Source organism: Anarrhichthys ocellatus, unplaced genomic scaffold (assembly GCF_004355925.1).
Source record: "Anarrhichthys ocellatus isolate YVR2014 unplaced genomic scaffold, GSC_Weel_1.0 scaffold37, whole genome shotgun sequence".
Lineage (NCBI taxonomy): Eukaryota > Metazoa > Chordata > Actinopteri > Perciformes > Anarhichadidae > Anarrhichthys > Anarrhichthys ocellatus.
Genome location: NW_022280067.1, coordinates 4,264,758 through 4,282,627, shown reverse-complemented (window position 1 = coordinate 4,282,627; position 17,870 = coordinate 4,264,758). Strand labels below are relative to the sequence as shown.

Sequence of the window (17,870 nt, the reverse complement as noted above, 5' to 3'; positions counted from 1 at the left end):
GAGAGAGAGAGAGAGAGAGAGAGAGAGAGAGAGAGAGAGAGAGAGAGCGAGCATGGTAAAGGGGAGGAGCAGCGTGGCGGGGGTGAGAGAGGGGAATGGACGGTGTTTGAAACATGTATGAAAGGCTCCACGTCAACAGGCGGCGGTGTTTGAGCTGCGAGGGACTCCAAAACCAACGGGTAAAGAGAGAGAAAGAGCCCCGTCTGGAAGAAGCATTGAGGTGTTCTTACTAGAGATAGGTCGTCCGTCTCGGCCCCCATGGACTGGCTGAAGTCCTCGGCGCCGAGGGGAAGAGTGTCCTCCTCTTCCTCTTCCTGGTCGGGCTCCACCCCGAGGGCGGGGAAGACGGAGAGGCCGCCCACCTCGGCGTCCACCATGCCATCCAAACTGTCGGTCAGAGCGGCGAGCAGGGCCGCGTTCTCCTCTTCTATCTGAAGCGAGTCGAGCACAGTGAGAAGATGTGTTTAGAATACAGGAAGGAAAAGAGTGTAACGTTCAGCACATTGACATCATCTCACCACGAGGTCTGCTTTAGTTGGAGGAGAGAAAAGTTCATTCTTGACTTTGCAATCAAGCAATCAAGCGTTTTTCTTTTTCCTCCTGTCACATTTTTCTCTCTGTGGCGTTCATTTTCACTGCACTTTAAAAGTCCTCCACCTCTATGGAAACATCACAGTCATGGCTAGAAGTAGAGATAACTCAAACATGTCTATTGTGTAGAATAACAGTTAGAATGCCATACATCATGAAAAAGAAAATAACAGAAGTTGAATTTCTTTGATAATCTACTTTACAAAAATTGGCAGATTGTGGAATCCATACATCCAATATTTTTTTCAAGCTTCCATGTGCTCTATATACTGTATAATAAGCTCTTCACGTAGTATAACCTCGACTTACAGCTTCTCCTCTCCTCTCTGCTCTGTGTTCGGCACTTCAGTCAAAGTTTCACTGATTTGTTGTCACCTGTCTGTTGGTCTCAGCCGAGTCAATCACGGCTTCCTAGCTGCGCTGAGGAGCTCAGAATTTAATGTTTTTTAAAGGCTCTGGTTAGATGAAATGGTTTATTTAAGATAAAACATTTGATATGAGACATGCAGAATTAAATATTTGTGATGAAATATCACATTTTTAAGCTTAGTTTCGGTTGCTTTGGTCAAGATATCGGAAAAATTTAATTCGGAGGATAATACGGAAAAAAATGCTTTTCCGCTATGCCGGTGGGTTTTAGTCTTGACATGCTCAGAAAGGACAGAAAAATTAACTACTGATTGCAAGGACAATAGTTAACTCATCATTTCCTACATTTCCCAGAATTCAACAACACTTCATGGGAGCAGCATCAGCCTGTTGCTCTCGGCTGTTGTTACATATACGAGGAGGCATTAAAAGCAGGAGAGGAAGAAAAGCTTATAATTACAACCCGAAACACCTGCGACTGCAATGCATTGTGGTCTAACTCCTCCAATTCCTCCCCGTGTGATTGTTGAGCGTCAACGTAAAAATAGCCGCTCTTGAAAGAAGCCCTCTCTCGACTTTGTTCTCGTGTGCTGTTGATGTTTTAGATAACTTTAGAAAATATTGATTGCTGCAGCATTGTTACACATAAATCAATCGTAATTTGATCAGTTATTTTGAGGTCATTTGGCATGAAACAAAGATTGTATGGTGGATACAAATAGGCTGTTGTGATGGATAAAGATTTTTAAAAAAGGCCTGATTCTACTACCCTAAACCTCGAGTGACCCCGCCCTGCAAGCCACAGAGATGAAACAGCAGCCATGTTTGAGTCTTTTGGTCTTGAGTCATAATGGCAGATGAAAAACAACAGATTTCTATACTGTATTTACAATTGGAAATGATCTTCCTCAGCAGATAGTCTTTTGCAGCTGCGTGCCGTTGCTGAATCGCTCTCCTCCATCTTCCTCCTGCATTCACTGCACTCAGCTGCTGCCTGAAGTCCATTCTTTCCTCTTTTCTGTTTTTATCTTTAACACGGCCGATATGTTGTAATCTTTGACCTCATTAGAAAGGACACAGGCTCTTCACTGTCTGTTGGAATCTCAACAATCTTGGTTTCTCATGATGGTGTACACGCTTTTCCAAAAAAAAAAAACGGTTAAATTTAAAGATATGCGGCAGAAAATATTGTTTATCTGTAATTTCAGTCCCAAAAATGTCCGCCCCGTCATCCCTCCTGTTCCATCCACGCGGGGGGTTGTTTACTGCGATGGAGCTGCCATCTTGCTGAGAGCAGAGTCTGGTGGAGAGGTGATAGCGAGGCTGGCCTACGGGAAGCCACCGAGCTCCATTCATCTGTCTCTCTCTTTTATCATCCAGCTCCATCTCCCGGCTGCCAAACCATTTATTATTTAATTTATTCTCTGTCTCACGGCCTCGCTGCCTCTCTTTTCCTCCTCACTGGTTGCTGCAATTTAGACTTTGAAATTGTCCACAGAATGTCAAAACGCATAGTCATGAGGAAGATTTAAAGTTTGCAGGAGTATGATTGATTCTTCTCCTGATAATAATGAAATGTCTTTGGGTTAAATATGTCTTTCTTTTTGAATCTTCTGATCCATGGTTTTAAAATGATTTAGTTGGATTTTCCTTCTTTCTATTTCAAATTTAAATTGTCTAAGTGATGCTTCAGCAGCATTATCAGTACGTGTGTACATTTAAAGGCACTCATGGATATTACCTGATTATATTAATTAGATTAGAGAGGTATTAATTAGATTTCCTGGGTAGTAATTACATTCCTCAGTGAGTAAGACAGAAACAGAGAGACGAAGACGGTAACATCAATGACAGAAACATAACATATAATGATATTTTTCACCGTGTAGATGTCTTTACATCATTATTATTGATATTAAAATAATATATAACACGTAACTAAATCAATCTCCTTCTCTACCCTCTGCAAGGTTAAATGAAGCCCTTCCACACACCGATCAATCCCGCCCGACATGGGATCAGACTCCGATACGTTACTGTAAATAAGTAGCGTATCGGCGGAGAGACAGAGACGTAGCGACACTCGATCTGTTGGCTTATCACTCATTCATTAATGTGTGTTTACGACCAAACGCCGTCCGACTGTCTGCTCTGATGTATTAGTCTGTCAATACGGTATTGGCAAAATATAATATGCGGGGTGGCAGAGGAATGGAAAGATGAGACATATTTTTGCAACCTTGGGATCCAAGTGACCCAGTGAAGGGAGTAGTCCACTATATTTATTATTATTTAATTGTTATGGCAGGTATAATATGGAGGGTGATGATCTATGTTTGTGTTGATTTATTGTGTGTTTCTTGTTGTTTTTTGTGTCGGAGTCTGATTCTTCGTATAGTTATGTTATGTTATGTACTATTCTTTTGAGGGTAGCAAGAATAATATCGAGAGGGTAAAAGAGATCAACAGAGACACAGACAGTAAGTGAAAAGAGAGAAAGAACAGAAGAGGGATAATAACAGATAAATGCAACTGTTTCCATGTTTATCAGGTGATGTCAGTAGCAGATGACGCGTCTTGTTGTTGCATCTTTCTCACAAAGAGTACGTCGTCACTACCAATAACTATTACTGTTAATGCAGCACTGTGAGTCCAGTCTGCGTCTTTAGGTTTTGTGAAAGACGGCAGGAAGACAAACAGTCACTCGGGCGTCGGGCTAATGGGGGGATCGAAATAAAGAGAGTACAGACGGAGAGCGTCTGTGTTTACTTCAGCTGCATTCCCATCATGTCTTCCCGGTCTTCATTTAACCAATACTCCGCGGTGCATCGCAGCATCAGAGCAATTTCCACCGGCAGAGCAGCGTTACACAGCCAATGATCTGGACCTAAATGATACTTTATCTCTCTGTTGTCATCTTATTTTATTCTCCAGATGCACTCAATTTAGCCTCTGTAATGGGACCTGGAGCTGGAAGCCTATAGACAATCAATGATCCAAAGGGTTTTTGCTTTCAGATAAGAGACGAACCAAAAAGGTATTCCCTGAATTCATCTAGCAAGGGCACCTGATACCGGAGCCTCTGGGTTTTCGTTGGCCGGTCAACAGACTGATGGACTGCCGCCATCATCGTGTTACACGTGGCGTAGCTGGGAATACCTTGGCACCAGCCCTCTTGAGACGTGCTGCACATTTCAGCAAAAGGGATCGGGTGAAGGGTCCGGTGCTTTGAACGTGTCGACAGTCAAGGAAACTTTGGCTCCGCGGGGCCCCGGATTCAATGTGCTACAAGAGCGTTTCAACAGACTTGCGTTTCGAGGCAACAGCTTGGGGTCCATGTCCACTGAGGGAGTAAACTGGGACACATTTAGAACGGACCGACTGTGAATATGCGTCTATATAAGTAAAATGACCAGAGTACTTTGTAAAATAACTCTGGTCTAAAGAATAAATATTTATATTAATATATTTTGCTTGTAAAAATAGATATGCCAAATCGTGCTGACTCAAATACCCTTAAATCTGAAGCTATCAGGAGTTCAATTTGTGATGGAGGTTCTTTTCCACGCTAGCGATTTGTTTGTGGCTTTAACGTTGCAAAACCCGAAGCTCGTCCACCAGAATTTCACTCAATCCACTGTTAAATCTATTAATTTGATAAAAGCATGGCTACCACCATTGGACTTGGAAGGATCAAGCTGCACTTGAAGAGGGGGCAGCAGGACAGAGAGCAGGAAGGGCGAGAGGAAGTGGACTCTGTGTTTACATCATGGTGCTTGGTGCTTAAACACAGTTAAAGTTGACGGACATTGTTTTCCTCATGTTGAGGAGCAGAAGAAACGCGTCCACGGCAACATGTGAACTGTGTTTCGGTGAAGAAGCCTCACCTCAAAGAGCTCATCCGCCGTACTGTAGTGGTGGATGGAGGACGGCGACACGTCCGCCGGCTGATCGTTGCACCACTGAAGCTCGCTGAGACAGTTGACGCTGTCGAAGTCGCTGGTGTCCAGCTGGGAGAGGTCGATGTCCGGGAAGTCAGTGTCCAAGCGGTCCGAACACACCTCCTCCTCCCCATACTGAAGATGGAAAAAGAGAGGGGAAAGGTCCCGTTAGTCAAACATTGAGATTAAAGCAAACCCCCCCCCAGGCGGTTTGTCTTCTTTTTGACATGCAACAACAGTGCATGAGTCACTGTGTAAAACATCCCCCCCCCCCCCCCCCCAAAATAACTGGAGGTGCTGATCACAGCTGGAAAGATCCTCAGTGAGAAATGAACATGCGTCACTTAGTTGCTCTCTCATGCGATCACAAAGGGATTGATGTTTTCTCTGTGAGCCCTGCTCTCTGAAACACCAGCTACCAAACATGGGAAATGACTTCCCTCTGTGAGACTCCCAAGGCTGGTGTTTCCTGTGAAGTTCATCGCTCTGAGCAGCACCGGCATTGTTAAAATTAGGGGCTTGGTTCCCGTTGGGACAGACTTTCTAAAATATGTATGCAGCTGAAGTAGTGCGAGGCACTTTGGATAAAAGCCTCCATCATCTGGCATATACTGTATATTATTACACTGTTCACTGTCGGAGTCACAAGGAGCTCTCATCAACAGCCCCTCATCTCTCAACAGCTACTCATTACAGATAATGAGACTTCCATGTTAGACGGGGTTCGACACCGAAACCAATGGAGGCATCAGCCCCGGCACAATGGAGGATTAGACAGAAAATGTGTCACCTACACCGGCAGCACCTATCTGGAAGTGTCTCCGTGCATTTATCGAGCGCATCTCCCTGTGGCTCACAACAAAGAGCAGCCGTGGCCCGAGAGGTCTTACGGTCGATTAGTTCCCCTTCGTTGGTTGAGGGTGTGTTAATCAGTTTAAATGAGCTGCTGTTTGGTCTGTTTGATCTGTGGACTCTTTGGTCACGGTGGCACAGCTTTGTTTTCTGTGTTTGATGCAGTCAGAGAAATCTCCCCAAACGTGGGAACTGTGTACAATGATTCTTGAAAAGTAAGTAATTTGCTCTGCGCACGTACAATGTAAGAGACTGAAGATTAATTCAAGTTTTCATTCATTTACAGATTAATATTTGAAGTTCAACATATTTTTCCCCTCCATCAAGGACCCTGCCAGCCACCTCACGAATCAAGGAAACAGCCTCATGATCCCCTAGAACCCCATTAAGAACCCCAAAAACCTTCACAATGACTCCTTCAACCCCCAAAGGATCCCTGGACTACCTTTGCAGATCTGGGACTCCTTTAACCCCTGTATTCCTGGGAAAACCTCTTCAGGAACTACTCAAGGACCTAAACGACAGGAATCCCGGGAGTAACTCTTCACCCTAAAGACATCTAGAGCTCCCACAAGGAACCTAATAACCTCCCCAAAAAAACTCTAGAACTCTAGAGAAAGAACATCTAAAACAGGGTGGAATGTCTGTAGTGCCTAAAGGAGCTCTACAGTATAACACCTGAAGGAACCCCTTAAGGAACCCCTTTAAACTCCCTCACGAACCCCTAAAACAGAGTGGAATGTCTACAACCCCTAAATACTCATAGAGGCCCCTAAAGGAGACACACACACACACACACACACACACACACACACGCACACACGTTTCCATTCATCTCCGTAGGCGAGCAGACAGGGTTGACCTGTTACACCAACCACCTCTCAAACTGAATTTAACTGACGGTTTTCATTCCCGATCAGGTTTCCTCGAGGTAATCTCATCTCTCTCTGACTGACTAAACTCCACGTGGCCTCTTACACTCCACTGCAGCTGAACCCTATGAGTAGATAAATAACTTTCAGTTTATTCTGTGTGAAATACTTTATGTGACTTACCTACAGTACAGTCAATGATGTCTGGATACGTGCTAAATGTATTCTTATCTATGAGTAGCTAGATAACAACATCGTCCATTTACTTAACTGTCAAATGCTGATTTTACACAATCTAAAAATAACGCTCTACTTTAATTGTCAACCGCGGGAAGAAACTCTCATCATCTGATTATTTTCACTGTCAATCCATCTGTCGATTATTATTTTTGGATTAATCATTTAATAAAATTATAAAAACATGACTTTTTCCATTTCTTACTTTACAGTACTTCGTAATCACTCAACCTCCCTCCTCTCTACAAACATCCACACAACATAAACACTGTAACTTCATCCAGAAAAACACATCCAGCCGTAATATCTTAAGCGATACAACATCACGTTGTGTTGACGATGGCTGCTCGTAGTGCGTCGATCTATGACATCATACAACTCTAACGTACAACTGTGCCCGTTCTGTGTGTTGGTGTGTTTATTTAGTGTGTGTGAGGAACGTTTATTTGGGTCAAGGACTGGATGTAGCATTAATGCTTCCATAAATTACAGAGCAGAGTTACACGATATAGCAGACACGACCAAAGAGCCAATCAGCAAAGTGGGGGGGGGGGAGTGTTAAGGTGAGTAGGATGAAGGGGGGAAAGGCAGGAGGAGAAGGAGCTGGAGAAAAGGAAGGAGGAAAGGGAACAAAAAGGTGAATATGAAGAGAAGGGGGTGCAACGATTGAGTGAGTAAGTGAGAGGAAGAAGAAGAGAGAGATGTGGGTCAGAAAATAAAAGAGCGATATAGAGATGGAGCAACGGGGAGAGGGAGGAGAGTCGTGACTTGATTGAGAAGCAGAAGGGAAAGGGGAGAGGAGACGAAAGATGAGAAAGGGGGAAAGGATGCCCTCTATACGACCCTCCCATTGCTTCCTCTCCCCCCCAGCTGCTGATGCAGGTGTGTTTTTACCTAGAGAGACAGAGAGAGACGGAGAGAGAGAGAGAGAGAGAGACAAAGAGAGAGAGATAGAGAGCGACAGAGAGAGAGTGTGTGTGTGTGTGTGTGTTAGCACGCAGCTCACATCCCTCTCACGTGCGCCTGACTCATCCCCTTCCAACACTCGTTCCATCAGCGCATTCTTCCTTTCCTCTCTCCTCTTTCATCTCACTCTCTTCTCCGCTCCCTCCCTTCCTTCCCTTCATGGCCCTTGTCCTCTTTCCTTCACTCATCACATTCCGCATCCTTTCCTATCCTTTTCTCCTTCATTACACATCATTCCTCGTCGTCTCTTCTCTTTTTTCTCCTCTCCTTCCATCGTCTTTCCTCTTTCCTCCCTTTTCAGTTTCAGTCTTTCCTCTTCCTCCATTCCCTCTCCTCTTTCTCACTTATCTTCCATCCCCTCTTTTATTCTTCCATCTTGTTCCTCAGTGGTTTTCTCCTTAACTTTCTTCTTCTCTTCATCTTTTCTTCCCTCTTTCTTTGCTTCCACCCTCCTCCCATTCTTCATTGACATCTTTATTTCCTTTCATTCACCTTCTTTTCTTTTTCCTCCATTTTCTCCATCGATCTGTTTCTCCTCAGCATCCTTCCTCTCATCTTCTCCTCCTTCCTCTCCTATCAAGCCATCACCCTTTCTCTCTTTGGTGCCCTTCATTCTTTCTCTTCTTTCTTATCTCTTCTTCTTCATTCCTTCTTCTGCTCTTCTTTCATCCCCTTACCTTTTCTCCCCTCCTCCCTCCCTCCCTCCTCTCACCCTTTCTTCTTCACTCCATCCCTCTCTATCTATCTCTCTCTCTCTCCTCCCTGATAAACTCGGACGAACAGGTTGATTGATTTCTTTGTTTCCACTCAGCTTCTCTCTATCCTCAGTCATTCTCTCCATTGCAGCTGTCAATCAATAAAAACATCCTTGGGCAGGCCACACACACACACACACCCCCCTAAACACATACACGCAAGTAACACGTGTGCACACGTTGCACCAGAAAACAGGTGAACTGGGCACACACACACACACACACACTCTGCAGCACATACATACATACACGTCATGTGATCTCATCTGCGTCACATTCACATACCGAAGCGTCGACCCTCTGCTGGTCTCTGTCACGCACTCAAACACACACATTCATATAGATATTGCTCCATGTCTCACACACACACACACACACAAACACACACACTGTGTGAGAACAAAATCATGCGCAACACACAAACGTGACCAAGCACGACGACACACACGCACACTCTCTGACATGTGTGTTTGAACTTCCTCTCCGCTGCGGCAGAAGGCGAATGCGGTGTTCCCACCGCCGCGCTGACTCTGAATAATGATGAAGCCCCCGACAGCTACACACGACACGACTCACACACGCCAGGAGGAGGAAGAAGGCAACGGAGCAGCTCGGCAACGAGCGACGCCTTCCCTGCTCCGCGCTCGTGTCGGCTCTGTTTTGTACACGATCACTGAACATCCTGTTGAATTTATTGCAGCGACCTTTCTGACCTCATGCGTCGAGATTTTCAAACAGTTCAGTTTCTAGCTAATCTCAATCAGGAAGTTTTAGGATCTCTGGTATCCAGCAGCAAAGGTCCATAGAAACCAGTTCAGTACACTCACTCTGTTGCCCTCCTCGTTGCTCCAAAGCTAGTCATGTACCTAGCAATTTACTGGCAAGGCAACAAGTGTTGCAAACAGACTGATCAAGGGCATAGAAGATTATGCTGAAGTGGGTTTTTTGTGGCTGTTTTGAAGCTTTGTTTTGCCGTGAATCGGGGTCACTGTTATAATCTATTGGAACTAAAACTGGTTACAGCTGCTGTTTTTCTCCCAAACTACAAATTCTTCAGAGCATCTTTTCATGCTTACAGGGTGATCAGATGACTAACACAATCCAGAGGAGGTGGCCTTAAATCTGTACGCAAAATGTGTCATTCAGATTGAGCTCATTAATACAGTTTAGCTGATTTCCTCGATGTGTTTGACGCAGTGCATCCTCCAGCATTAGGTCGAACACAGTTGATAACATGATGAGTCCACTAGGAGAGAGAAGTGAGTCTGTACCTTCACGTTTTAATCCATAAACTCTCGATGCATTGAAAATGAACGCACACTCAGATTCCCTAAACTTCCCCTTCTGAAGTGGCCCTGAGCAAAAAGAGAGTTTGAAATCCACACGTGTGAGGTATGAATATAAATCAGGGTTTGTTTTTTGTTTTTCTTTGCTGAAAAACACCACAGTGCTCAGTCATCCTCTGCTGGGAGAGAAAAGAAAGTAATAAACGTGTTATGCTTGCTAAAAGGTGGAAATAAACGATAATGGGAGAGGCATAACACTATAGCATCGCAGGAATGAACACATCCCTCACTGTGTTTTTGACTGAATCTATTATGGCTTAAATGGAGCGTTAGAACGGGCAGATTAAGCAAATGGGCATGAAATTAACGTAGAATACGGGCACCTTTGAAGTTATTGAAAGGGCACACTTCAGGGGAAATCGCGATCAGTTCGTTCTGAGTTAAAGGGGTTTTTATAAAAACAGAGGAAAACGTGAGTGAGAATTATAAGCTGCTGCTGCAGAAACACAATGACGCACGCTGAAACGCTGAAACACTGAAATTAACGCAAATGAACGGAGGAAAACACCGTGGCACAGAGCTGGATTTCAAATGAATTCTACGTCTATACTCTTTGTGCTGATGTGAATGCAAAATCCTGACCTTTGACCTTTTGATACCTGCAAAATGCACTTGCTGGAGTCTGCTTGTAAAAGGGTATCGCAGTGTAATAATAATAATAATAATAATAATAGTGGCATTGGGGGAATGGAGTGTAAAGAGAGATGAAGTGTGGTGACTTCCATTTGTGGTTAATCTGTGTTGGTAACAACAGTGAAAACCTACTGGCCCGTTCAGTCATAAAAAGCCTGCTGGGACAAATCGCGCATTAAACCTGCGCTATTTATAGCGGGGCCTGCACGTGGGAGAGCTATCTGGGCTAAAACCAGCAAGTGGATATGGAAAAGCCAGCGAGACTGTGCGGTGGTGCTCAAGCATGTGGATGTGGTGGACCGCATCCTTCACTTCTATCTTTAAACACACACACGCACACGACGCATTCTTTCAAGGGTTATCTCTGGTTTGACTTCTCACCATGGTGCTGAGGTAAAGCTCTGGGTCTTTCCATCGGCCTTCTAATGAATAGCATATCGGGATTTTTAGTTACACAAGAATTTCTTGGAGGCGGCAATCATCTAATTGGTTGAGTTAAGTCTCCGGGGGTGGAGTTAAGAAAAGCAGCTTTTTCTTGGACTAAAAGCTAAAAATATAAAGCTGAGAAACGCTGCGTACTACTGACGTGCGAGCTAGTTAGCTTAGCATATAAATTCAAGACAGCGGTTAGCTGCTAACTGACCGGAAACAATCATGCTGTGTCCCAATTCCATAATGTGTACTACGTATATACTAATGCTTGAAATGTGCTATTTTTGCAGTTGGTGTAAAAAAAATCAAGGTACAGTACTTTACTGTTTTATACAAGCGCCTCATGGACGTCATTCAAACTGCAAAAGCAGCAAGATTTTATCATGCCAAATACATTTTTACAAAAAAAGGAAGCAGAATGTCTTTCTACAGATTTTAAAGCGCCAGTTTATAGGATTAGAAGTTTGCGGTCTGGTTGCAGATTGCAACCAACTAAATACCCCTCCACTCACTTTTTTTCTCGGTTTGTCCATTCTTGGCTACCATAGAAACATGGCGGAGCAACATGGTGGACTTCGTGACGAGGACCGGCTCCGAATATAGATATGAATGATTCGTTTTAAGCTAACGAAAGCACAACAATTCTTAGTTTCAGCAGATTGTAAACTAAAAAAACTTATAAAAACAATATTATATTCCATCTCTGCTCATAGATTCGCAAAAAAACGTACTTTTTATACTTATATTTTGACTTTGAAGCGTGCAAATCACATAAACCAACCGCTACATGGTGTTGATAATAATGTGATACCTTATTGATCCACACAGAGAAATCAAAGGCTGCCCGGCAGCTCTACAGCAGGCCTTTTTGTGATGTTATGTAAGGTCGGTCACAAGCTCCATCATGTGCCGGTGAGCCCTTGCCAGTGCTCTGGACTGTCCAAACTTCCCTTTGGGCACACAAACACATGACACACACACATAGATACAGCACCACCTCCATACAAGGTCAAGCTCTCTCAACCCTGGGCTGTAGATCACAGGAGCAGAAAGAAGACTATAATTCTCCTCTGAATATATGGGATTATTACTCACTTTTGCGATACACGAATCATTTGATTTGACCCTCAAAGGCCTTTGGCAGCATTCGAGAGGTTCTGAAATACCACGAAATAAAGTTGCAACTAAAGATGTAGCTGTTGCAGAAATCCCTCTTACTTATTGCGGAATTGCTGAACTTATTCTGCACTCAATACCCCAAGAGGAAAATCTAATTTTGCTCTTCAAAGAAGTGACTGTCCAGCCGAGAGTTCAATTCTGCTGTTTACCTAAATGGATATGATGGAGGTTCATCACTCACCATGGCTACAAAAAACACATATTATGTTAATTTTTGATGAATTACAAACTTTCTAGGAAATTCTTATTTTCAAGAACTAAATGCCAGTTTCTCGTCTTTAAACACTGCTTTGGAAGCTTCCCCGACCTGACAGGTTTCTGAACACAAAAATTCCATTTTAATGTCAGTCATAAGCAGCAGCATCACTCGAGTGTTTGGAATAAATGCATAGAGAAGTAGAAGGGTATTTTCCAATGATCTCCACTACAGCAATTAAAGTGAAATATATTTGTATACTTAATCTCCAAAGTTGCACTGTAATAAGAAACACTGTAATAAGAAAATGGAGAGGGTGGTACATGTGAAGGTTAAGTGACGGACCGGAGCCCATATAACTGAAAAATGGTGATGAGCGGAGCCGGAACGAGTGTTGTAATCACCTCCTGCAGCCTCGCACGCTGAAGTGACATGGAAGATGTAAGGCGGCGTGCCAGGATTGGGGACTCCACTGAGTGTCCCGCTGCCTTAACTCTCTCCTTCTTGTAGGTCACTTTGACAGGAAGTGGTTTATAAATGACATATCGCCGTGTCGCTCTAATGTATCGATTTGTGACCCCCCATTGACGAGGAAACCAGGCATGTGCACATCGAGCATCAAGCAACCAAAATAACATATTTTTATTTTCTCTTTGCAAGTGCTAATCAAGACAAGTGTTGATTCTTTTCATTTTGTCTCCATCTTTGGAGCTAATCGCTGTGGTGTTTCAGCACCGATTTTGGTGATCAACAGACTGAACAAACCCAAAGTACTCTTGTGGAAAACCATAACTACTTAGCATCTGTTGTGAATGAATCAACCCTCATCTGCACCCTTGTAGGTACAATTTGAAATCCTCCAGGTCAAAGGGAACCTCCAATTTTGAAAAGTTAAGATAATGTGAAAGTGCCTTGAACCTGCATTCTTTCTAATGGCCATCAGGGGGCGACTCCTCTGGTTGTATAGAAGTCTATGAGAAAATGACTCTACTTCTCTCTTGATTTATTACCTCAGTAAACATTGTAAACATGAGTTTATGGTCTCAATCTCTAGTTTCAAGTCTTCTTCAATACAGCATGATGTTCATTTAGTAAATGATGATCCATTTAGTGTCAAACAGACCATAAAGCAGGGGATGCTTTAGGGCGGGGCTTACTGTGATTGACAGGTCACTACCACAGCGTTGTCTGGACTGGTAATCTTACAACTTTAACCCTTTCACAGCGTGTTGTGTAATTATCAAAGTTAATTGTAACATTTTCAGTTGTACCTCTCGATGGCGATGGCCAAAAAACCAAGATGGCGGCCACTAAAAAGGCTTAATTCGAGGCTTCAAAATGTCAGTCCACAAACCAATGGGTGACGTCACAGTGACTGCGTCAACGTCTATACAGTCAATGCTCCAATTACACACAAAGAACGCATCACAGCCGAGGACTAAAAGCATTGAGATCAGGTAGACAGAAAGAGAGATGGAAGTCTTCCAAATTTTGATTCCTCTAAAGGAAACATGTTTCCGACGAACCAGACAGTTGGGCTGAACCTCAGAGATTCACAGGAAGACAGAGAGAACAAGAAACACATCTTCGGTGCTAGCTGAGCACTAATTGCTGCAGTGTTTCAGCGCTGCATTTTGCAGAGAACACTTGTCAGTCTGGGTAATCTGTTCTTTGGATTTTTGGTTGCGCTTTTGTCTGAACAGCTCTGATTGCTTCTTCAAGGAGTTTGTCTCCAGTAAACAGCTGATAAATTCCACATTTACTGTACATCCTATAATATGTTCACTTATATTCTATATCGTCATCGTATGACCCTGTAGAATTACACCGTGACCTTCTGAAGGGCCACTTTCTTCAGGTTGACAACCAATGCTTCATCACGACACGACGGTCGCTTTGTGAGTAATTTGTTGACAGGTAATGAGGAAAAGCTGCACAATTTAAACTCCCCAACTCATTTTTCTTCCTACAGAGAAGGGATGTGCTTAATTACTGCAAACAAAAAGGACGCCCCCTCCATCCGCCCCCCCCCCCCCCCCCCCCCCCCCCCGACCCCCTCCATGTTTAATAAAGGCCACAAAAAGCCAATTATGTGCCGTTTGATTATTGAGGCACAAAGTCAGACAATGAAGACTCAAGGGTATGGACGGAAGCTAAATTAGGATGCAGATCAATGGGAATCATTACCTCACGCTGTTTAATCTCTATTTATCCAGAGATGCTTGACTGAGCGCCAACATGTTATTTTTCAGCAGCTGACTGCTTTAGATTCACAAAGTTAACATGAATTCACAGCTGGAGCAGCTCAATACAAACGCCGTCTTCTCTTGTAGCTTAAGTTCTCTGAGCAAGATTCAAACCTGCCACCCATCCAGCCTCAAGAGCTCACTGCTCTGACTGCTTTGTACGACAGTATAGGGCTGCAAGTAATGATCATGTCATCATCTGTTGGTTATTGTATTCTGTAATGTTTAATGCAACCTGGTCTGTTAGCTTTTGACGTGTCACAAATACAATGGCGTAGGGAGCAGGATGGGGTGGATGGTTTGTGTCTCGTATGAAACTAGACTTATTTTAACCCCAAACTCGTTCTTTAACGAAACCTAACCAAGCACTTTTGCTGCCTGAACCTAAACGTAATTGAGAATGCAGTTTTCAAACACCAAATGCACCACTAGTAAAGAAAAGAGCAGAATGTAGGGTTTAGTAGCATCTAGCAGTGAGGTTGCAAATTGCAACCATGTCAACTCTTCTCACACGAAAGGCTCTCTCTAGAACCAGAGTTTGGTTTGTCCATTCTGGGCTACCATAGAAACGTTGCAATGCAACATGGCGGACTCCGTGAAGAGGACCCGCTCCATATGTATATGAAGGGCTCATTCTAAGATAACGAAAACACGATTCTTTTCAGGGGATTATACACAAAAGAAAACATACTGCAGTTGTGAAAATTATTTCCCATTTCTGCCAATAAATCCCCCTGAATCCTACACACCGCTCCTTTAAAACACTATAATGTTGATATACAAAGATTTACACAAGTTGCCAGAGCTGAAGGTGTTTAAATTGCTTGTTTTCTTCAACCAACAGTCCAAAACCCAAAGACAGCTAACATTCAATTACGTAGAAGAGATTAAAAAAAAGCCAATCCTCACATTTGAGAAGCTACACCAAGAGGCTGTTTGAGACTTGATCCATTGTGGATATGATTGTTAATCCTCCAGGTACACGCAGTGTACGCATCACAGGCGAGTGTCAAAAGTGAGTACATCATAAAGGGAAAAATAAAGTCTTCCAAATTTGGATTCTTCTAAGTGAAACATGTTTCTGACAAAACCAGACGGCCAAACCGATCCTCAGAGACTCGCAGGGAGACAGAGAGCTTGTCGCGCCGCTCCCTCTGGAGTCTCTCTTAGTGGGAATGAAAGGGAAGGAAAAACTAAAAAGGAAAGAGAGGAGACAATTACCCAGAATGCCAATCAGCGGTCTGATTCCTCGATAAGTAAACTGGTTCATTTAGATACCAGCTATCACTGTGTGTGTGTGTGTGTGTGTGTCTTTCTATATTTAGCTCCTATCCTGGTCTCATGACCACTTTTTCCACAGGCTGCTGGTGACTTGAGGAGCCGCTGCCAGACACAGATGACACCACACGCACACACGCACACACACACACACACACACACACACACACACACACACACACACACTCTCACACAGCTTGATGATGCAAATGAATGGGGATTATTTTGGAATCAATCGAGTGTGTGTGAGACCTTGACCCGCATGACAGATAAAATGATTTATGTGACCTTGAGCACACACCAGCGTTACCGAATGAAAGCCTAACGTTGGCAGCTTGCGTTTCCGAGCACAAGCCTCCGGAGTGCCGGAGGCTCCTCTCTTAAAAGAGAGGAGCGCTTAATTACATTTACTTCACTACTTCAAAAGGGACATTCTGTCTAAATTTCCTCTTAAGCTGATTTAGTTCACTTCCTTTTACTCTATAAATGACCAGCAGGCGATCAGTCAGTCAGGAAGTCATGAGGTCAAAGTAGATGTGTGTGTGTGTGTGTGTGTGTGTGTGTTCGGTGTGTGTGTGTGCGTGTGTGTTCGGTGTGTATTTCTGAATGTGCTGTGATGAGCACAAATAAGGCCAATTGAGGGGGAAATGGGACCCTGCTGAAAACCAGAGTGATGTCAAGTACTTGCTGTTCCCACCACGGCTGCTGTGCATTTCTACATATTATATTATATATTTATATATCTGCATACAGTCATTCCAAGGAACAAAATGTCTTCATACACTTCTGCAGGGTAAGATAACACGAAAGGCACCGGATCAAATGTATCCAAAGGCGGTCCATTTAGGTCCACCAACAGATGTGAAGACGGGAACATTTTCTCTCGCACTCACGATTCATATTTGAGAACAAATGTTTTGTGGTTTGAATAATGAAAACTGCTGGGCATTAGCACGCTTTCAAAAGACATTTTAGTGACAGTTGCAAGTGTCTTTGACCAGGGTGGTGTGCACCATCCGAGGTCTTGCTGCCTTGAGGTTCAACGTTTTCGACCTCTCCATTGGAAATCAATCAGTGAGTCCCTGATCGACACTACATGCTAATTCTGTACAGTATGAACTACATACTAATGGTCACAGTAAACTGTTTTAGCAGCATGTATTGAAATAATCTACACTTTACCATGTTATTGTCATATTCCTTATTGGAAATCACACGGTGCACGTGATGTCAGACGATTCATTTAAATCTTTTCCAGCTGTGAGCATCTTCGTCATTTCCATATTGCAATGCATTGTGGTTGAATTGTGTCCACCGATGCTGTAGTCGACTGTATGCACTCTGTCTGGCTCTTGTCACGTTTCCATTGGCTGCTTTAGAATAGTATGTAATGTGGATTTGGGACACGTTGAATGACTCGCTCTGCCACTGATCGTCAGTGCAGAGGGCACTTCCTGTTCCTTCATGTTCCTTTAACTGCAATAACAGTTATTCCAGGTGCCGTGTTACTAATCCAAATCCGTGCAAGAGTTTAACTGCTCTTATTAAAAGTGAGGGATTAGACTTAATCCAATTAAGCATTTGCAAAAAAAAATGTAGGAGCATTTCTGTCCAAGTTTCGCTCCTCACCATCTTTCCCTGGTACTCGGAATATCGCAACGACCTCTGACCTCTTCACTGTCAGCCACGTGGAAATTAGACCGATGAAAGCTGTGTCAAAGAGACAGATGTGTAGCGAGAGAGATGTCAATCTCTCGCACATTGACACGGTGACAAAAACACACATTTCTACATTTACATACTGTTTTCTTTGTTCTTTTCTCACTCTGTAGCATCATCACAGGCTCTCTATCTCTCGCTTTGTCTCACACACACAGACACACACGTGCTCTCTCGCTTCCTTCTTATGTCTCTTTTGCTCACACACACGCACACACACACACACACACACACACACACACACACACACACACACAC

The 17,870-nt window shown here is 43.6% G+C and overlaps 1 protein-coding gene across 1 annotated transcript in view; it reads right to left on the bottom strand.

Moving 5' to 3' along the window:
- The window catches only part of ppargc1b (peroxisome proliferator-activated receptor gamma, coactivator 1 beta), an 85,246-nt gene that overhangs the window by 22,850 nt on the left and 44,526 nt on the right, over positions 1-17,870 (bottom strand). Inside the window, exons 2-3 of the mRNA XM_031866977.1 lie at positions 4,848-5,036; positions 231-431 (exon numbers count right to left, since the gene is read on the bottom strand). Of these exons, the coding sequence (XP_031722837.1) occupies positions 231-431; positions 4,848-5,036 (390 nt within the window). The remainder of the gene's footprint in view (positions 1-230; positions 432-4,847; positions 5,037-17,870) is intronic.